This window comes from Gymnodraco acuticeps, unplaced genomic scaffold (assembly GCF_902827175.1).
Source record: "Gymnodraco acuticeps unplaced genomic scaffold, fGymAcu1.1, whole genome shotgun sequence".
Classification (NCBI taxonomy): domain Eukaryota; kingdom Metazoa; phylum Chordata; class Actinopteri; order Perciformes; family Bathydraconidae; genus Gymnodraco; species Gymnodraco acuticeps.
The window spans coordinates 96,441-119,385 of NW_022990212.1; the positions used below are offsets into that span (position 1 = coordinate 96,441).

A 22,945-nucleotide genomic window follows, 5' to 3' on the forward strand; every position below is an offset into this window, starting at 1 on the left:
TAATGTTCCCTATTGATTTGTATACCAAGGAATGAATGTCAGAACTTCAAATAATCCCTCAGTATGTGATTCTGACATCTTGTGCGTTGTGGCATTACAGATGATACTTACATAAGCAGCAGTAGGCCATAGTGACGGGACTCAGAGAAGTCTGGAGGATAGGAGATCTTTAAAGGTAAATCTGTAAAATAGAAAGAAAATAAATTCTATCACAAATTCATCTTCAAATCACAGAAACGGAATATAAACCAATACATTTTCTCACCAAAATGTTCCATCTGCACGGTTCTGAAGTCGGTCATCTGGATCCTTTTGGACTGCAGGGCGGCCTTCAGCAGCAAGTTGTTCTCCAGGATGTAGTAATCTGTAAAGATGGGGGATGTGTTTAAAGGATGATGGAGTCCTAAAATGGCTGCCAATAATCAAAGCGCCGCTGCATACAAATGGCCCATAATAACAAGAGGTGTAATGAGATGAAATGGGAGGTGGAGGTACGACGGACCGTTTCTGACGTCGCTTCATTTTGTGGTAAATGTAAATGTTTCGGGACGCTGAATACATTCCTGGATTTAATCTCTTGGGGGTTTAGCTGTTGTAAATAAAGGAGACCGTTTGAAATACTCAAATGTGATAAGAAAGAGGATGAAATATACAACCAAATACACATGTAAATCACCTTGTTCCTAACAAAGGTTGTATGTGTCTTTTGAATAAAAAAAGGAGGATTTGTGTAACATAGTCAAAAAAGCTGTGCTTCGTTTGTTGTTCAATCGTAATAATTATGGTCATGTGTTCTGTTGTTAAACTTGTATGAGCACATAACTATAGTCAAAAGGGTTATATTTCTAAAGGCATTTAAAGCTTGCTCAATCTGGCCTCAAACACTAGAGCCCAAGTTTGTTCTCCACCTGTAATAAACAATGACTCCCCAGTTCGGCCAATTCTCCATTCAAACCATCTGAGAAGCAGCTAAATGAAATGGAATTCATCCAGCACTTCTAATGGAAAACCCAAAATCAATAGGCGGCTCATTATGAAGCCGCCAGAGGCCTGGAGGTCCCAGCTGTGGATGGAGGGCCTATCCAAATATCCTCGGGCAAATTGCACAGCTGTTAACTTTCTCTTTTGGTAGGGGGGGGGGGCTATGGTTACAGGCATGGATAACATGAAGAACTACTGTGTGTGTGTGGCTGTGAGTGAATGCAACCATGTGTGTATGTGCGTATAGTGGTGTGTCTGAATTCTAGGGAAGTAATCCAGGCTTGTTGGCCCTCTTGTTAGATGACGCTCATTCGGACCGTTTTAAAGCAGGAGAAAGCTGTTTATACTCAAATTATTCAGAACATGCAACGTTTTAATTGCAGGGAAAAAGTGATCACTATATTTTCAAAACCTTATTCAACAACCTGAGCACAGTCACCCTTACACAAAAAGATGTCTTTCTGCAGATTCTGTGTTATTCGTTCAGCAAGACCTTAAGACATTTGAAAGATTTGTGTAAAATCATAAGTCCTCCTTTTCCCTAAAGATCGCCTAAAGCCACAACAGCAAACATGAATAGGTGAATGTAAACATAACTTAAAGGACAGAGTAGGTCTAAACTTATATAGATGTAACTAATTCATCCAAAATACCATACTGTATTTGGTGATTTCCAAACCTTCTTATGTTTACGCATAAACATACATAAACATTAGGTTAGTTAAAGATTCTGCTTGGAACTAGCTCACGTATAAGGAGACATGGTTACGTATCAATGTAGGTACGTACATGCTAACATTGTGACATACTGTAGATATGAACTACCTCTCTGAAAGGTCCCAATGTGTACACTTTGATGGGCTCACTTCTGAGTGGTTGAGCATTTCTAATGGTGTACCTCAGGGTTCTGTTCTAGGTCCACTTTTATTCTCCATTTATATTAATAGCTTGGGTGATAATGTGGAGGAAGCTACCTTACATTTTTATGTGGATGATACTGTGATGTATTGTGCAGGTACCTCAGTTAAGGAGGCTGTTGTTAAATTACAGACTGTTTTTAACACTGTTCAGACTCAGCTCTCAGCGCTTAAGCTTCTTTTAAATGTGGATAAAACCAAGTTAATGCTCTTTTCAAAAGCTAAAAAGTCACCAGAGCCTGTTTTAGATATTGTAACCATGCAAGGAAAAAAACTTGAAGTGGTAACCTCTTACAAATACCTTGGTATCTGGCTTGATGACTGTCTTTCTTTAAAACTGCATGTAAATCACCTGCTTAAAAAACTGAGGGTTAGGCTAGGTTTTTTTTATAGAAACAAGTCCTGTTTCTCTCTTGAGGCCAGGAAAAGGCTAGTCACTGTGACCTTTTTACCTGTGCTGGACTATGGTGATCTATTTTATATGAATGCGTCGGCCAATTACCTCACCAAGATAGATGCCGCCTATCATAGTGCACTAAGGTTTGTGACAGACTGTAAGACTTTGACTCATCATTGTACCCTGTATACAAGGGCAGGGTTGCTTTCACTTACTGTACGGCGGCTAAATCACTGGTATCTTTTTATTTATAAAGCAATGTTAGGGAAACTTCCGTCTTACATCTGTTCCCTGATCTCACAGCGTATTGTAAATGGCTACTGCCTGAGATCTAAAGCTGTGGTTGTATTACATGTGCCAACTGCTAGGACTGTATTAGGAAATACAGCTTTTAGATGCGCAGCGCCGCTAGCATGGAACAGTCTACAAAAGGAATGGAAGCTAAGCAGTTTAATTCCATTTCATGTTTTTAAAGCTAGGATAGACGCTATACAATCAGAAAATATTGGTGTCTGTAAATGCTACTAGTATACAAACTGTAGTATCATATAATGTCCTTTGTTTTCTGTCATGTTTGTATTAATGTTTGGAACTAATTGAAGCAGGTCACCATTGTAAAAGAGGTCTATGATCTCAATGGGTTTTATCTGTATAAATAAAGGTTTTGAATTGAATTGAATTGAATGTAACATCAAATATCGCAATATTACATCTTTGTTTTAAAATAATGATTGAAATGCTTGTCCAATCTGAACTTCTCCCTAAGACCACTGTCTATACTACTACCGCCAATAGAGGTCTCTAACAACTGAAATATAGATCCTACGAGTGCTTACTTGAATGAATGAGGCTGTGTAAGATCACAGTAGGTGCTCCAGGACCTGAAAAGGAAAAAGAACAAAACATGAGTGTAATTGAAACATCATCCGATTGAACATTGTGTGTGCTATATGCAGATGATGGAACATTTGAAATCACCATTGGTTCTTCCAGCATTGTATTAGTCTGTGTGAAAGGGTTGCTCCTCTAAATCAGCCTCACAACAGTCAAACACAGGAAGTCCAGATCCCTACAGAACCTGTGTGATGTGAGGTCCCTCACAGAGCCTCCCTGACAGCCTCGGACTGTCAAATCGACTCGCTTATTTTCAACATCCTTTTATGATACTTCGTCAGAGGTTAATAGGATGGCAGGTGTGTTGAATAGCTCCCTCAGCAGCCTAACACACACACACATTCCTCCTGCACACACACTTTCTTTGTACTGAAACTATGAAAGTAGCTTTATTTCCGCTCTTGCACTTACTGTTGTTACTGCATTAGCCTCGACCTTTGCATTCCTCACTTCTCTCTTATGACACACAGATAAATGGTTTCATTATGTAGCTGCTATAGTAGCAAACCAATCAGAAACGTTTTACGAGTGGAAATACAGGCTCGTGTTACTCCTGATGAAACGGGAGTCAGGACAAAGTTGTTCTGTGAACTCGGCCCTCGGAAACAACAAGCTTCCTCCATTATTTCTATAGCTTTTGGGAAAAGGGAACCGTTTTATTGTCTAATAAATCACTAAGCCAAACGCTTCTGAGCATGAAGCACTCATCTGCTCGAAATTAATTGAAACCACAAACAATATAAAGAGTTACCCTCTATTAAATAAGCTGCTCGCCGCACAATAACTCCACCGAAAAGTAATTATACACAATATAGGAGCTAATTGTTTAATTGAATGCCTCTCATTTGGAACTGATGAGAGATGAATTTAAAACAGAATAGTTGGAGGATGACAGATAATTCCCGCGGGCCAACCCTGACATCTGCCACATGATCTCAGGAAGAAAACAATGAGGAACATTAAGCACAGAACCATCCATCATTTACAAGCTGTTTTGAATCTGTTGCCTGAAACCATTTGAATGTATGGCCTTCATTTTCCAGATATGTGAAAGCAGAGGTTGTTCAAGTCTAGAACACTCCAGTGTTGAGATGATCTGTTTGATAGATAATGCAATGAGAGTGTAACCACTGGTAACACTCGGTCATTTCTATTCTTTATCTGCAGAAAGAACATGCCCTTTCTGGGAAGCAGTAATCGCCCCTACTGGTAGTCAGCTTCAATATAATACCTTGATTCCACAGTGATAGTGTTATGATCCCTAACAAGTTAGAAATGAGGATTACTCAAATGCAAAACAAAAAAAAAGTAGTTTTACTGGGGGATTTAAAAGATGGTGCATGATAATCATTTCAAATAGAGCCTCCAGAGATAGTCTTTCGTAAAAACTTAAGGATGACTCATCGTATGTATCAATGTGTAAAGCCTGATGTGGGGAGTCCTCTACAGTTAGATGGTATCCATCACGTTCCAGAACCAATATTAAATAATTCCCTCGATCATGACCGTTGCATTCCATTTTATTATGAAATATGACTCCAAGAGGAAGGTAAAGATGCTCTAACCTCAGCAGGAGTTTAAGAGCAGACACTGGAAGAGCCTTTAATAAAAAATGAACATGTGTTGGCCTACCTTTACAGCGCAGGATAATGTGCTGGTTGGTGGGGCTGATGTCAGAATCGAAGTACAGACAGTGAGCTTTGTTCAGCTCGCAGGTCAGACACCGGCGTGGGAACAGACCCACCGTCTTCACACTGAGGAGAGGAGGTCACATGAGGAAAGAACAACTGTTTGAGTCAAGGTTGAGGGTAATGTCAGCAGCACTTTATCTTCTTATAACTATCACACAATCCCATAAAGAGTCCAACACCAGCAATACAACATATCCAGCTGAATGTATTACAACCTGCTGCAGGATAAAGCTCAGGGCAAAGACAAACTATTGCATGTAAAGAAAACTGTATGAGTAGAAACAATGAGGAGTGGTGTACGTGGTTAGTCAACTGAGAGTACATGATCCTAAAAGTGTTTAGGTTCTAGCTTCTCCAATATGAGGATTTGCTGTTGCTGCTGTTGTCACTGTTTCCAACATTTTTATAGACGAAACAATTTACAGATAATCTGGAAAATAATTGACTGTGGGCGCTGAGGCGCAGGAGATAAGATATATCAGGCGTTGGATACATAGAGAATGATAATTGGCTAAGCTGATATATTCGTTATAGGAAATTATCCTTTAATGTGGGTATATTCACTATAAATAAAGTGTTTGTCATCAGAAAGAAACGCAGAGCAGACATGGAGTGAATACAGTGATTTTATTAGCAGTTTGCTATGAGTCGTGTGGGAGTCTTGCAAAGATATTTTATGACAAATGTCAAATGTGAATATCAAGTACATCAGTTATAACTGCAAAACAAACCTGAAAAGCTGCCGTCGTCGTGGTGATCCCTCTGTGCTGATAAAATAACTGTTGAGAGGAAACAACAAGAGCAACAACTTCATATCTCTTTCTTTAAGCTGAATTCATACATCTACATTTCAAACCACATGTAGGATCTAAAGTTAAGATAAAATAATACGAGTATTCAAATGTGACAGTGGATAGACCAAATGAAATATATTAAGAGGACATAGTTAATGGATAAGAGTGCGCTTAAGACCTTCCTTTTTGATAAAGCTTAAAGTTAGGGCTGATTAGATTCAGCCCCTAGTTTTGCTGATATAGGCTTAGTTTGTCGGGGGACATCTTACTTCTTCCTTCTCTCTGTCTATACCTGTGTACTCTCATGTTCCCATTAACCCAGCTTCCCCACATTTATTTCTTTTTGGTGTCTATATACGCCGGGATCCGGAGTCATGGATGATCCTGCGGTCCTGATCTGAGTCCTGGACTTCGAGTCGTGGCTGAACCTGTCTCTGCGGTCCTGCCTGGCTTTCATCATACTGCTTCCCTGATGGCTTCCACAGGACTGCTGATATCCTTGTGGATTCATCTTCTTATTACAGACACATGCATTTCCTAACATTCGGTCTATATGCTGTAAAATGTATTATCTCTTCAATTTACACACGGCATCTATTGCACGTCTGTCCGTCCTGGGAGAGGGATCCCTCCTCTGTTGCTCTCCCTGAGGTTTCTCCCATTTTTCCCTTTAAACTGTGGGTTTTCTCGGGAAGTTTTTCCTTGTACGATGTGAGGGTCTAAGGCAGGGTTGCCCAACCAGTCGATCGCGATGGCTGGTGGGCAGTGGGCAGTGGGCACTAGTTAGCTGACATTGTCCGTGACAACAGGAATGACAGTCCGCACACACACAAGACCGCAATTATGGCAGAAGCAAAAAAGCCCAAAATATATAATTTTCACTCCGAGTGGGAGGATGATTATTTTTGTTTATTCCAATTCAAAGTCCATCTGTCTCATCTGCAATGCGAGCGTGGCTTTACCGAAGAAGGGTAATATAGATGAGAGTAACACCTACGTCACTTCCGGGCAAACATTACGGCCCCGCCCACTTTTGGGGGAAAACAACGCTGTCATTTGAATGGCGGTCAATACAAATTCTGAAGTTTTTGCCAATCCGATCAAATTTTTTTGAAAACCGTGGATTTTTGGATCTTCAAAGAGCTCGATTACGATGGCCAGTCAGGCAAACAATTACAATCGATCATTGGAAATCGACAATCGGTCTCGATATATGGTTAAATTAAAATCAGTAGGCGAGCCTGTAATTTCTCATGAGCGAGGCGGAACATAATAGTTTTAACATGCCAAAAAGCTGCTGTGTCGTTTATTGCACCTCAAACATTAAAAAGAATCAAGAGTTCAGTGTTTCTGTACTTCTTCTAAGAAGAAAGGACAGTAACAGAAGAGCTCTGCCTCGATCGCCATTCAAATGACAGCGTTGTTTCCCCCAAAAGTGGGCGGGGCCATAAAGTCACGTAGATCTTACTCTCATCTATGAAAATCGATCGTCTACTGCTATATTTAACCATATATCGAGCCCGATCGTCGATTTCAAAACAGTGCACAAACGCTACGAGACGGAATTCCCTCCTAATTCTGCCCTACGCTCTTCTGTTCGTTGCATGCATATGTAAGTTAAACATGTGAATACATTATTCTAAGTTTGTGAATGTTTAATTCATAATAAGTTGTGAATTTTAAGAGATGAGATTGTTTCATTTCATATTTTAAGTTGTGTTTCCCGTGGGAACACCGTCCCGTTGCACGTCTTTTTTTTACTTCCGGTATGTATTTTCCACCCTCCGGACTGGCCATCTGGAGAATCTGGAGAATCACAGAACAGCCGGTCGTCAAGGGCCGGCTCGATTCACCGACAGTGGTCCGCCGTTTCCACGCAGCGAGGCTCCCCCCCAGTTGACAGTTCGCTAGCACCCAGCCCCCCCCCCTCTCTATTTGGACAAATGTAACATTTGTGATATTGGGCTATATAAATAAACATTGATTGATTGATTACATTTGTATTTCTCTGATAAACAATTGTATACTCACAGGTTGTCAGTGTTCTCATCGTAGGCGATGATCCGGGTCACCTCCCAGTTCCCCGAGGTCAGATGGCGCACTTCATTCTGATCTGCTCTGAACTGAGAGAAACAAAAGAACATGAGTACAGGTCATTTGTTTGAATTCAATGACAAGACACGTCAGATTTCTCCTTTTTATGACACAATCTCAATACTTTTATTATAACCTTTTAGCTCAGTTTTGCAGATGAAGATACTCTAAGAAATGACATAAACTATTGTACAATGTTTGAATAGATGGTTATTGGACTTGTATTGCGTTGGAAACGGAGGATTTGAATTGAATCAACTTTTTTATCATAATAAATGTTCACAACACAAAACAAAGTGATAGACTCTGCATGTAACACATCCTGGTATTAGGAGCAGAGGGCATCTATAGGGGTTCAGTCCATTTTACCCACATACATTTATACAATGATGGAGCGGCTGCCAAACAAGCCCTCAAATCTAATCTAATGGTCATTGTTTTTTGACAAATGGGTTGACCCTTCCCCAAGCAGACTGGAGGCCCTGGGGATCGGACTAGCAAACGTCTGTTGTGGACAACCAGCTGACCCGTGCATACAATGAGTGTTTCTTTGATATTGGATCCAGTTAACATCATTTCAAAGCTTGACCAGGATTTTACCCTTACATAAACCTTTAACCATGACCAAACCCTAACCCCAATGAAGAAAGTTGAAGGTCATTACATACTTAATTTCACACTAGCTGTGAAAACCTGCCTTCATTATCCCCATTCTTCTAACCTTTCTGAAGTACATGCACTTTGAGTTTTCCTTTGGACCCGGATGGACACATGTTAGTATCTGAGTTGATGAGAACAGGCTCTCTATGATGGAGGCTGTGGAGGAGTCATTAAACACTTGTAAGAAGTTTCTTGATTATGGCAACACTTAAATTAACGTCTCAACAACAGCATGACCAATAAGTGCTGCTGGAAGTCATTTCCTAAATTTGAGAGTACGCACTAGGCTACACATTAAATTAAACAAAGTGTTATATACAGTGATGCAAACACACGTATGGTGAAAAAAGAGATAACTATTTGAAGCAGAAAAAAAACAGCGTAATATATCATCTGATATAATAATAATAATGCTTCAATTAACTGCTATTCTTTATAATATACTCAGATCAATAGGAGACAGAGATGTTAAGTTATAAATCAAGGGTTTTTATTATTATTTACAGCAGGGGTGGGGGAACCTTTTTCCTTTACATTTTTACAACATCCTCCGAGGGTCGTACAAATTATTGAACTCAACCTTTGCTTAAAAAAACTAAAATCACAGCCCATTCATTTCGCCTTTCTTTCATGCTGTGCAAAGAAAAAGCAACCTCTTAATCCAGATATCTCACCATGACTCACGTATGCATGTGCACGGTGTGGCATGACCACCAAAACAGAAAAATATGGACACAAGATGTGTGCAAATGTATTTAGTATCTTATCCATGTGAACATGATTTAAGTGGGGGGGACCTAACCTCCTCTAGGGGGGTCCGGGGGCATGCCCCCCCCGGAAGATTTTTTTTAAAATATTGAAGTTAAAAGCATCAATCTGGTGCACTTTGAGAGCAACATGAGGAGATCTATGGATACATCTCTCAACACCCATATGAAACAGAACTGTAAGCAGATTCTTCTTTTTGGATATTTTACAAATCACTCCCCTTTTAAACTCTATTCTTGTTATTTTTAACAACTTTTTTGTTACTGTCATATAGTATTTTATACCTGTTTTTCATTTAGTCTCTAATGTCTCATTAATAACTATAATGATCATATCAAGGTGTGCCTTAACCTCACTGAGCTGAGGTTATTTGAGCCTCTCAGGAGAGAGCTCTCTTCCAGCTGGTTGCAAAAAGCTCTTTAAATGTGTTAGCATAGCTAGCTAACCAGATGCTAACAACAACAGATCGCCACTGTGCTTACAACTAAAGACACAGCCACGCAAACACTGCGGTGTGTACGGCTCTTTATGGGTACTGCAATATTTGAAGAGCTGGAGCGGCGTTCCGGTGCTCTCCGTCAGCACTCTAGTCCAGTGGTTCCTCATTTTTTTTGCATTTTCTTATCAAATGTACGGAGCCCCCCTGGTGACATTGGTGAGAAAAATATTAATACGTGGCCACATATTAATAATGCGTGGCCACGAATTAGTTATTACGTTCCCACGCATTAGTAATTCGTGGGAACACAATAATTATTACGCAATAACTAAATCCAGATAGTCTATAGCAGTGGTCCCCAAACTAAGGCCCGCGGGCCGGGTACGGCCCGCCTCCACATTTGGCCCGGCCCCCTGAACAATACCAGAGACGCATTATGATTTTATTTATTTTTATTTTTATTTTATTATTTTTTTTTCAGTCTGGCCACGCGAATCCTAGACTAGCCCCTGTCAAAATGTTGTGACCTGCTCTATCTAAATCAGTCGCATTGACCCGAAGACACCTTTTGAGTTGAATACACTGTTGGAAAGAGGAGATTCCTAGCTTTCTAATGATATCAGGATTGTTTTTGTACTTCAAATATTAAGCGAAATATGTCACATTATATAATGACTGTCACAGAGTCATCATTTTGAGAAAAAGGCCTTCAAAGTTGTCTCTTCTCTGGAATCCATCGATCTGATTGATTATTAGCGGAGCAAATGATCAAATTACTACCGAGGGAAGATATTTTCGTTTGGAGGGGAAGCTCGCGAGTGTGTGTGTATACGTGTGTGTGTGTGAGTGTGTGTGCTTGTGTAATTTTGCGTTTGTGTGTATTGTGTTTGTTTCCCGGGGAAAACAATCACGAGAAACACCGGCTGTTGTTATGCCTGCTGTGACGTCAAGTTACTCCGTTCTCCGCTTGTAATTATGCCGAAGCTTCAAAGCTGTATTTATCATCTGAATTTGCCGAAACAAGTTTAATATTCTGAAAGCCAAGACTTTGTTTAATTGAAATCAGATGAAAACAAACTGTAACGGACCCTGCAGTGTTATCTATGATTACTATACTCTTACATTAATAATTTCAGCGGAGTGAGGGGGGGGCGGCGCTGCGGAAGAGCAGATTGCGAGTGAGAAATAAATAAATTGGAAATAAAAGTTTCATATTCTGAAAGCCAAGACTTTGTTTGTTTAAAATCAAACAAAACACCCGAACCCCGAAAAAATAGTTTTTTTTACGTAAATCCACGTTTATTTTGAGAGATTCTGCTCTGACAACTAAGCTAAACTTTTACCTGTTAAGATTGTGCACGGCACAACAGAAAGTTACAGTAATTTTCAATGGACTTTTTTTCTGTGAAGAACCCAGAGAGGGTTATTTGGTTATTATTTATTTCATAAATAGTGTTATTTATTTCATTAATAGTGTTATTATTTATTTCCTGACTTTTTTTCTGTGAAGATCCCGGAAAGGGTTATTAATATTTGGTTATGTGTGGCTTTCTAGAAAACAATAAATGTTTACGTTTAGACACCCATGCGATCGTCACACTTTTTCTGTTACAAATTGACCCGGCCCCCATCAGAGAAGGGAAAAGTTATGTGGCCCTCACAGGAAAAAGTTTGGGGACCCCTGGTCTATAGAAACGGATGACTGAGTGATAACAAGTCGAGTAAAGTTGGAACGATATTGGCAGATTCAGATTTCACGGATCAATAACTCATGAACAAAACGTTGTTCAGACACAAATGACGTCTCCTAAGTACCGTGGTAAGGTTGACAACGAACTACAATCACATTTTTATCAAAAAAAGCCAACACGTGCTGTCCTCCAAACTACAACATTACATTGGTCTCTATCTGCAGCTGGAGAAGAAATGAGTGCTCAGGGACCGTCTGCAAAGTGCAACTCCGAAAAAAGAGAATACAATAATATTCAATCACTTCACTCTTATACAGTATATTTCTACCAAACTCACTACACACATCAATAGTCTCATGTTGCTCACACTACAGCAGAGAGTTTGGAAGAATGTGCTTTTGAATAATTTTGGTGAATATTTATAGTGTAAAATCTTCAATAACGTTACTATTATACAGTATAAATATTCACCAAAATTATTCCAAACCATATTCTTCCAAACTCTCTGATGTAGTATGAACAACAGAAGACTATTGATGTGTGTAATGAGTAATATATACAACCAGATATATTCATAAAAGATAGTAAATTATAATTGTAAAAAAAAAAAATGGAAAAAAGTAATCTAAAGTGTTTTTCATAATAATAAAAAAAATTGTTCATCTTACTGTATAAGCTGAATTGGCCTAACAAGAAACCACTGGCCTAACAGCAAATGTCTATATCCTGTGTTGGCCTAACTTGCTCATCTGTGTGCAATTTTGGGCTGAATGCCATGCATGAAAGGTGCTATATAAATGATTATCACTCTTTCACTCTGAGACTCATAAGGCAGTACTAGATTTAATAATATTACCATGAATCTAGCCATTTATTTACCATATTGTATTGGAAAACATCTCTGAAACTCTGAAAAAGTCGTATTGCTAGCTTACCATAAAAAGCCAATTCGACCGATTGGTTGAGCATACTTTCTAAAAAATAATTACACCCTTGTTTTGTGCATCAAGTTATCTAATTATGTTCAGTCAGTGCCCTGCCACTAAAATATGTCAAAAAGGATATGGTTGCCTTACAAAAGTTGACCAAAAAGAATGATTTCTTCAGCCGTGACTTTTTAGCATTGACAACTTTCTCAGTTGAAGCTTGCTGAAGGGCATTCTGTTCGAACCACAGTGACATCTAGAGGTTGTTTTGTGCATAACATGTCAACCAAAGGGTAGAGCTGGCTGAATCAGATGGAGTTCAACTTTTTTTTTCAACAAGATATAAAGACACAAAATGTGCTCTACCAAATGGTGGTGCTGGCAGTTAAAGGGTTAATATAAATGTTTCTTCTGCCTGTAAAGTGTCAAAACCAGGCTTTTCTGGATAAGCGCATTTTTAAAACATAGTCATTGTCCATGCCGGTTTCAGTTGGATTAATTGCATGGGCGCGGGAAGGGGGGTGCTGAGGGCGCTGCAGCACCCCCTAGCGGCAGGCAGGGGGTGCGGAGCTCCCCTGTCTGAATTATTATTTGACGGTTATTGCTGCTCCCGCTGTGCATAATCTGTGTAATATGTAGCCAATAAATTCCGCATTGTTGGTAAAATAATATTTTGGCCTGCCCCGAATGTTTTTTCTTTAGCCCCGGACAATTCTACCTCAATAATATAATACATTAACCGTGCTTTACGTGAACCTCATCAAGACACTAGAGAGGACGACAGGACTGTAATTTCCCGTGTTCAGTGAATGCAACAGAGGCAAGACACCAGACCAATCAGAGAGTTGCATGGAAATAAAAGTGTGCTTGTGTCATTCAAGCTCTGTGTGTGTGTGTGTGTGTGTGTGTGTGTGTGTGTGTGTGTGTGTGTGTGTGTGTGTGTGTGTGTGTGTGTGTGTGTGTGTGTGTGTGTGTGTGTGTGTGTGTGCGGAAATAGCGCATTTAGTGTGTGTGTGAGAGAGGGAGAGAGAGTTGTAACAGTCGCGGGTGTACTGTGTATTTGCGTGTGGGGAGTGCTTTTGTGCGTGCTCTATAGTGCCCGTAATGGTGTTCACTGGAGTCCAGCACCTCAGCACCTCCAATCAAAATACCTTCCCGCGCCTCTGATTATTTGTCACAGTTGCTCCGATCAGATCGGTCTCCTCCATGTTGTAGATTATTTACGACTTTTGAATCCACATAAACACATCGGCAAAATCCGGCTTACTTTGAGCATGTGTTTTAAACAGTTTAATCCCTTTGTGAATTGTTTCCACTTCTGCGCCGTCCTTTAATTTCTTCATTCAGCGGGAATCCAAATGAATTAATCCTGAGTCCAATAGCCATCAAAGTCACTCCTTAAGTGCTCCTTAATTACGCTTTCATCCTCCTTTAACAAAATACTTCACATTCATCCAGTTTGTGACAGTAGTTTTGAGACTTTTAAACTTTAATTACCGCTGTTGCACCCCCCCTTGTGTGTGTGTGTGTGTGTGTGTGTGTGTGTGTGTGTGTGTGTGTGTGTGTGTGTGTGTGTGTGTGTGTGTGTGTGTGGTGTGTGTGTGTGTGTGTGTGTGTGTGTGTGTGTGTGTGTGTGTGTGTGTGTGTGTGTGTGTGTGTGTGTGTGTGTGTGTGTGTGGGAGGGACGGGGGGGGCGCAACTTCCAACCGGTCATTTGGGGGGGCTCTTGGGAAAAAAGGTTGGGAACCACTGCTCTAGTCTACACTCCTTTCAGACGAGACATAACCACGTGAGACACGTTACGCTCGTGTTGTGTTCAAGGAACCTGTCCTTGGCCAGGAAAAACAGGCACTTGCTTGTTTAATTATTTTGCGGTCTAGATTTCTTCTTCTTTTTTGAAGTTGTCCGGCGCCGAAAAGCGACTAATTTGCATCACTGTATATAAGCTGTGGGAACACAATATCTATAGAGTTAGAATAAAGGATTGAGCGGTGTAATGTGGCTGTCCTGGGACTGACTACGACCTGGATCCTCACCTGTGTGGTGAACATGGCGATGTGATGGAACTCTCCACGGCCTCCCTGTTTCACCGGGACCGTCAGGAAGAACTGGCTGCCATCTTTGGAGAACACAGGTTCTTGGTTCTGCAGAGAGAAAAGATGTATGAACTCCACAGCATCTCATCACCAATCAACACATTCCTATTTTATTTAAGGCTGAGAAAGAACTGTGAACTGTGATTCCCCAACATGTCTGATTTCTATTTGTTGTTGTTGTAAAGGTGTGAAGCATGATATAAGTATCCCATTTTCTGATGCTTGAAATGTGTTTACCCTTGACTTCAACAGCAAGAACAAGTGGATTCAAACGATCATAACCATGAAAACACTTATTGAGTCAATTGAGTATTAAACTGAAACATTTTTACATGAATAAAGGTCTTTTTTTGCTACTACCTAAAACTGCTGTGCCAGTGAGAGGGTGAATCTGTTTGACCAAGGAGGAAATGGGTAATTAGCACCATCAGCAAAGTTGAAAATGAACCATTAGCCACTTCCTGAAACGTACAAGACAAAGTAATGTAGTATATTTACGCAAGCGCTGTACAGCCTTCTAAAGTCATCTCATGATGTCATTTCATTTCATTTTCATTTAATCGTTTATTTGAAAAGGGACAATGCACATTGATGAACACTTTAAACAAATAATGCTCCAAGATTAAATATGCCGGATTTTAGCTTTGAGCTAATTTCCATCCGTAGTCCCTGACATACAACATTTTAGAACATGACATTTATATACATATCAAAAATAAATACATGATATGCAGAAAGAGCATGAGCAGCATATACGAGTATTTACCACATGGCAGTACAATGTAGCAGCTATGACATGTAAAGTGCAAGAGAAGATACTCCTGTGTTAAAGTGCAGTTAGCGGTGCCGGTGAGTGCACGTCTGTTTGTTTCTCAACCATTCTTTGAGTTGACCTTTAAAGCTATTGAGAGTGGGACAATCCCGTGTCTCAGTTGGGAGGCTATTCCAGAAAGAGCTGCCTTTAACGGAGAGGACATTTTGACAAAAAGTGGTCCGTCTGCAGTGGACTTCACAGTCTCCTCTGGTTTCTGACACAGTGCAGCGTCCAGTGTGTTTCTGTGGATGAATTCCCCTAAGGGGGGGGGGGGGGGGGGCTGTCCATGTAAACATTTATAAAAAAAGCACATACTTTTAAAAGACTTAAAATGGTCAAAACGTTTTTCAAGGATGGCACAGTGGTGGTATGAATTTGGCTTTCTGTCCAACACCTTGATAGCTCTCTTGTACAGCTGTTCTATTGGTTTCAGGTTTGTGGCACAAGCAAACGACCGGTTTGTCAAACAGTATTCAATGTGGGATAGAATCATACAGTGGAGGTATGACTTTGCAGCATTGACATTTGACAGTTAAGAAAGGTCTAATTTGTTTAACATTTTGCAAGTTGAATCTAATGGTATTGGATACTTTCTTAATATGTTTCTTAAAAGTCAAGTTCGAGTCCATTATGACTCCAATATACTGGAAGTGGGGGACTAGTTCTATTTCTGCTCCGTTTAAAAACACATTGGATCCTTTGATTTTGACTGGTCGTTTACTGAACACCATGCATACTGTTTTTTTTACGTTTAACTGTAAGCATATGTTGTTCAGCCAGTGTTGAACCGTGTCCAAAGCATTTGAGAGACAAAATGAGATCATTTCAGTGTTTTTCCCATGTACAAAGATGACCGCATCATTGCCTACATTTGCACATTCAACTCAGGACATACATTAGGCAAGTCATTAATAGTGAAAACAGTAATGGTCCAATAATGGAACCTTGTGGAACCCCAACAGAGTTGACAAGGTAGGGGGATTTGGCACCGTTGACCAAAACACACTGTTTTCTGTTCGATAAGTAAGACTTAAACCAATGTATCGAAACTGCCGAGAAATTGAAATGAGTCAGCTTTGTAAGGAGCACTTGGTGGTCAACAGTGTCAATAGCCTTCCTGAGATCAAGGAAGACAGCACCTACATATGGGCTCGTGTCCAACATACATTTAACCTTTTCCACAAAGACACAGTTAGCTGTCTCAGTGGAGTGGTGAGCATGAAAATCAAACTGCATTGGGTGGAGTGGAGCGAAACCTTTATCTAAAGTTTGGTGATTCGTTTTGACACCCATTTCTCAGCTATCTTAGAGACACAGGGGAGGATGCTGATTGGTCTATAATTGGTAGGGATATAACGGTATCAAATACTCACGGTACGATAATATCGCGATAACAAGTCTACGGTACGATATTTATCGCGATATTGAAAACTAAAGGGAAACAAATTAGAATTATTTTTTTTTTACTTGAATTTTTTTTTAAAATTAAATAATAAACCTGATTTGTACAGCATTTTAGTATAGTAGTATATTTAACGTGTCAAAAACAAAGTGACAGTAACAGACTGGAACAAGAACAAACCAGTGTTTTTGTACATACTAGTACTAACAAAGTAGGCATTTTCTTTGTGCAAATAAACAAGGAAATTCAATAATCAGACCCTGCAATAAAATTAAAATAAATTTCAAGTAACTCAACTCAAACTCACTAACTCACTCGCACTCATCAGACAGGTTTTTTTTCAGGAAGATGAGCATGTCCACATTTCCAGGTAGAAGCTGGGATGTCTGGGTGTTTACAATATCCCCTGCTGTGGAAAAAACTCTCTCACTTGGTACTGATGTGGCTGGGACAGAGAGATATGCTTTGGTCATGGGTGACAGCAGTGGGTAAAGCGTTGCACTGTCTCTCCACCACTTGAGAGGACAGTCAGAGAGTAAGATAGAGGTCGCTTTGCGGTACAAGTCAATTTCAGCCTCGATACCAGCGTTGTGCTGTGCGCATGGCACTTCTTTACGAAAGACTCCCGAAGGAGATCTTCGAGTGCTGTCTTTTTGGAAGGAGGAGATTGTTCCTTATCACCGTCATGTGCGGCACAGCTGCTCTTTCCCCTTCTGTTTCACTAGGGTTCTGTGCAAGCAAGCAGAGGTAGAAAAAAACATCCTAAATGTCTTGTCTTTTTTTTCACAAAAACAACAGATACATACACACAACTTATACTTTATCTGAACAAGTTACACAGTCACACAAAGAATATTTAAATATGTACCTGGTTCTGCATCTGTGTGGCTTTCAACTTCAGCCTGTCGAAAACGTCCTCCCTTTGACTGTCATTTAGCTGCTGCAAGCTCCGGAAGCGGGGGTCCAACGCAGTGCTTTCTTGCAGAAACTTGTTTTGCTCCCCTTGGTATCTGTCTGTGAAGTCCTTCAGTATGGCTCTCTTCATTTGGGCGATGGTGGAGGAGTCCTCATCGCACTGTGCCATGCTTTGTTCTATCATGTGCTTGAGGGGCACAATGAGAGAGACTGTAGGTTGAGACTCATCGCACAGCGGTTGCTTTTTTAAGCGGTGAGAGAAGCCGAACCATGTCCTCGGCGTCTGTGATGTCAGCTGGTTCCAGAGTGTCTATCTTGCGTCCGTTGCGCGGCGCCTGACTTCAGCACTCAGTAGCGTTGCAGCGATTGCTTGTTGTTGCTCCAGGAAGCGCTCGAGCATGTCAAGCGAGCTGTTCCATGATCAGTTTATGCGCTGGCAGGTTTAACATTCCCTGTTTGGTGGCCAGCACAGCTCTTGCAGTTGAACTGCGGTGAAAAAACGCAGCTACACGCCTCACTCTACCAAGCAGACGGCTTGCCCGGTTTACGTTCAAACCCGCTTTTGACGCGAGGTTTAAAGTGTGTGCAAAACACTTTATGTGTGGGGAAAATCCAGCCTCTCTCACCGCTACATCCATATTCCGTGCGTTGTCTGTTACGACAGCCAGTGTGCGAAATACCCGTCAATAATCGGGGGGGTCCCCATCTCCCGTTTATTGCGCAATATACCGGTCGAAGATTTCTCAATATGCAGTAAGCCTATGCAATATTTCATGGATGCAATCCAAGACAATCAGTAGTAGCAGCGTTTCTCAACCGGGCGCTGTCAAATAATTATATATTCTAACGTTCATATGAATGAATACGCGAGCGTTAAAGAGCCATCTGTTTTCGATTCTATGCGAGGAAATGGGAGCAGAGCTGGTCTCACAGACACACACACACACACACACACACACACACACACACACACACACACACACACACACACACACACACCACACACACACACACACACACACACACACACACACACACACACACACAGTCTGCGTGCTCTGCGTGTAGGGAGGGGCGGGCCTGCACGCACGCACACACACACACACACACACACACACACACACACACACACAGTCTGCGTGATCTGCGTGTAGGGAGGGGCGGGCCTGCACACACCTTCACACCCACACAGTCTGCGTGGTCTGCGTGTAGGGAGGTGCGGGCCTGCACACACCCACAAACACACACACACGCACACACACACACACTAACTTGAACGCCAAGGCTAATTATGCTATTCTTAACCCCGGAATCCACACAGGACATACGCACACGCTCATCTTATGCACAGCAAAGATCGAAAAAATAGTCTTTTACCTTAAGTGAGAATAGACCAAAGATGCCTTGGCTCGACTTCTTCTCGTTGCCGTCCTGGTTTCCAAGAAGAAGAGAGACGATGTCCTGCTTTAATCCAGCTTTTCACGAACGGCACTGGGTTGAATTTGTCCAAAGGTGGTCCGTTTAGGTCCACAAACAGAAGCGAAGACAGGCTCTCCTCGCGCAACCTGTTGCGGCTCTGGTTGTCGGTGTTATTCACGGCGGAAAAGCCTCTTTCGCACTCAGCAGACGTGGGGAGGTAAGTGCGACTTGCTATGCATAGCCGTTCCAGTGTTTTGCCCGGTGGAGTGCCCTGCCATTTCCAGTCTCTAAACTGCTCCACGGCCTCCCCGGCTGGTTCTCCGAGCGATTTAGCCAGACGGTGCACTTCTTGTTCGCCAAACAAAGTCAAGTCTTCCTGCTCTCCAGGCCAAAAGCGCTTATCAAGAGCTTTGAGCGTCTGGACCAAGCTTGACTCCGGTAAGCGCTTGGTTAGAGTAGCAACCACCGATTCATAAAAACGAGGCTTGTTTATTTTCCCCCTGCCTTCTGTCAGCTCTACGTCCTTAAAAAAGCCCGATGAGACGCCCTGTTCAGCCTTCTTCGTTGATCTCCCCCCGGTCGTCTTCATGGCGGTCAACACATTGATGGTTTGTTTGATGTGGACACTTGAGTCCACAAGTGTGATTTCTCTTCTCTGCAGCTTGAGAGACAGGCTCTGGAGTTCACGCAGGATGTCTTTCATGACAGCCAAATCTTCCACGAATCCTGAGTTGGTTAGGTGCTTGAAAAGTCCCTTGTATTTTTGCCTCTCAAGATCATTACGTGATGCGTTCTCACTGGATGTTTGAAAATGGAGTGCTAGTGCGGGGAAATCTTTCCATACAGCTTTTACTGTTTTAAAGCTGCTGGCACCCATCTGATGGTGAAAATTTGACCTATTTTCAGTATTTCCATGTTGAGCTCGGCCGCTGCTTCTTTCAGCAATCTGGAATTCCTGGTTGACTGATTGTAGAGTGAGTATAAATGTGAAATAAATATCTCAAACTGATTAGTGCCACCCACTTCTTTAAGAGCATGTTTGACTGACAGTTCTAGTCTGTGCGCCAGGCAGTGTACAGACTGCACGTTCGGAAACTTGTTTTTGAGCCTGACGACAAGCCCACTGGCTTTTCCCGTGAGCACTGCAGCCCCATCGGTGGCTATGCTTATTAGGTGCGTCTTCAAAAAGTCATCATCCATTCCAGCTTTATATAGACTCGCCATCATTGAGTTATAAATTGATTCAGCATCGACCCCATCTGTAAGTTCCACTATATCCAGGAACACATTATCTACATCCCCCTTACTACTGACATCACATCTTACGTAAATGATTAGATAGGGACGACCGTGAACGGTACTTTCATCAATTGTGATTGATACCTTTGAATCAATTTCTTTCACATTAGAGACGAACTTGCGGCGCATTTCCTTTGCAATGTGACTTATTATTTCTGCGCATGCATGGTCAGATTTGTGGATATTCCCAACTTCGGCTCCATTCAGCTCCTGCATGAGGGGGTTGAGCTTTTTATAAGATAGCCTTTCCTTTGCTACGGTGTAAGCTGTTCTAAACGAGACTGTTGTTTTCTTAAGTAAATCGGACTGTACATCAATGAAACAGTTTGGGAGGGTTTCTTTGTCTTTCATCTGTACTATTTCCACTGACCTCGCGTGGGCCTGGCTGTCCCTGTGTTTGTAGATCTTCTTTCGTAGCTGTTTTGCATCAGGGCTAGTAACATCACCATTGATCCATTCTTCCGCGAGGTGTAAACCCGGTCCCTTTAGCAGCAACGTTTTTGCTTTCCTACACACTAAGCATCCTAACTTTCCAGCCTTAATGTCAAGCCAGGGGTTGCGGTCTTTCCATTCGCCCACCTGCTTCGTTGTCCAACCAGCCGGCGGAAAGTCACTAGCAGCAGTAGCAGCTACCTCCGCAACTGCTGCGTCTTCTGAGCGCTCTGCCTCAACTTCACCTCCTTCTGGGGAGTGACTGGGCGGGACAGGAGCCCCCGACTCGCTAACGGTTCTGGTAGTGAGTGCTGTGCTAGCTGCTGCATCATCAGCATCATCTCTGGGTGTCTCTTGGTCATCTCGTGGTGTCACTATTTTGGATGTGAACCCAAAGTGCGCGAGTGAAACACTTTGGTTTAGCTTTCTCTTAGACATTGTAGTCCTCTCTAATGTAACGTCTTTCTCTCCTCTTTGCCGCGCGTGGCTAATTTGCATAATTTGTGTCCGCATCACGCAGCGTACCTGGCGGCGGCTGGCTCTGCTTTTGACAGCCAAAATAGAAGATATTTGTGAATAAATGTTTTGAATTATGAATACTGGACATAGTAAGCTTAAAAACATTTTAGTGACCATTGCAAGTGACAAATACATATTATAATTTCGGACCCCCCCTAAATGTTGCTGTTGAGGCTTTCAGGGGGGGTCAGGTGTTAATCGGGGGGGTCGAGCTCCCCCGGACCCCCCCGTATTTCGCACACTGACGACAGCAATGCCTTGATTGTTGTTGCTCGTCATGTTGAGCTCCCACTCCAAAACAGCAGATTTTAACACCTCAGATATGTTGAGTCCAGTGTGTGATGTGAAAAGAGGCCGCGCCTGTAAGACAAAACTTTTCATTTCCCATTCGCTGGTCATAACATGAGCTGTGACTGTAATATAGCTCTGCGTAGCTCGTGAAGTCCACCCATCTGTGGATATTGAGATCCCCTCTGCTTCTTTGAGGCTCTGTGTCACTTTAGCCTTTGTATCTTTGTACAGAGCTGGTAGCACTGTTCGACTAAAGTAGGGCCGTGATGGAATGGCATACTTGGGCTCCAGCGTGTTAACTAACCTCCTAAATCCACCGTTGTCGACCACAGAAAACGGCCTTAAGTCTTTGGCCATGTACTCACCGATGCATCTTGTTATTTCCTCAGCTCTTGGACTGTTAGGGGGAAGTGGGGCTCCAAATACTTCTTTCAGTCAGTTGGACCGGCTTACGCTTTTTCCTCACAGTAGGTTGTTGTGGTCGGAGCTTTCTTGGGTGGCGATTTGACAAATGACTTCTCATGTTCGATGTATTTCCCGAATTGTAGTTGACCGTTGCCCGGCAGGATTTGCAAATAGTTTTGCGTTTGTCAGTTTGCTTTTCACCATTGTCATTTATTGAAACGGGAAAAACCGAAATGCTGCCACACATCAGCTTTAAAACTCAATGGAGCATCCTCAATTTCACATTCTTTATTTAGTTGTTGGTCAACACATTCGTCTACTACTTCGATCTCCATCTTCTCGTTGGGTCTGAGTGAGAGCACGCTTGCTTGCACGCAAAGGATGATGGGAGTCTGTCTTCTTCACTAGTATTATGGCGCCCTCTGCTGTTCAAACAAAAACAGTATAGTTTTTTCCAATAAGGTGAGGAATGAACCATGTAATATCGCGGCAGATTTTGTCAGTCTCACAACGGTATTGAGCCGTTTGTTCACCGCGATACCGCGATATATCGTTACATCCCTAATAATTGGACATCATTGCCTTATCCCCAGATTTAAAGATCGGTGTCACCGTGGCCACCTTCCAGGATGATGGAACTTCCCTCGTGCTGATAGATTAGATAAAGTCAATGCAATTGATTCACTAGCATAGTAATTGGTTTTATTAGACCATCGATATGTGTTTTTATAAAGTTGGTGTCGAAATCATCTGCATCCCTAGCCTTAGAACCTCTTAACCCTGAATGTCATGATGTCATCAGGGTTATCTGGGATTGAGTTTGAGGAATTAAAATGTATAGATGACAGTATGTGTTACAAAATGAAGACACAACTTTGACCGTCTATTACTGGGAATGAATATTAGTTGCATTATGGGAAATGTAGGATCCAGTGTTTTGGGAGTTTGACATTTTTTTCTTTTTTGAAAGTCTTGTGAGGCCACTTATAGTAAGATGTTGGGAATCATAGTACTGGGCATTTAAGGACAGACTTCGGCTGTGTAATGCTTAACTGAGAGCTTTACATTTAATCTGTAAAACCCACACTGAATAAATCCCTC

General features: G+C 41.7%; 1 protein-coding gene across 1 annotated transcript in view; it reads right to left on the minus strand.

Annotated features, from left to right (window-relative positions):
- LOC117547582 (inactive dipeptidyl peptidase 10-like) overlaps nt 1-22,945 on the minus strand; it is a gene marked incomplete in the record, with an annotated part of 254,446 nt that overhangs the window by 14,797 nt on the left and 216,704 nt on the right. Inside the window, 7 exon segments of the mRNA XM_034218401.1 lie at nt 112-181; nt 266-364; nt 3,132-3,176; nt 4,822-4,943; nt 5,612-5,659; nt 7,706-7,797; nt 14,289-14,396. Of these exon segments, the coding sequence (XP_034074292.1) occupies nt 112-181; nt 266-364; nt 3,132-3,176; nt 4,822-4,943; nt 5,612-5,659; nt 7,706-7,797; nt 14,289-14,396 (584 nt within the window).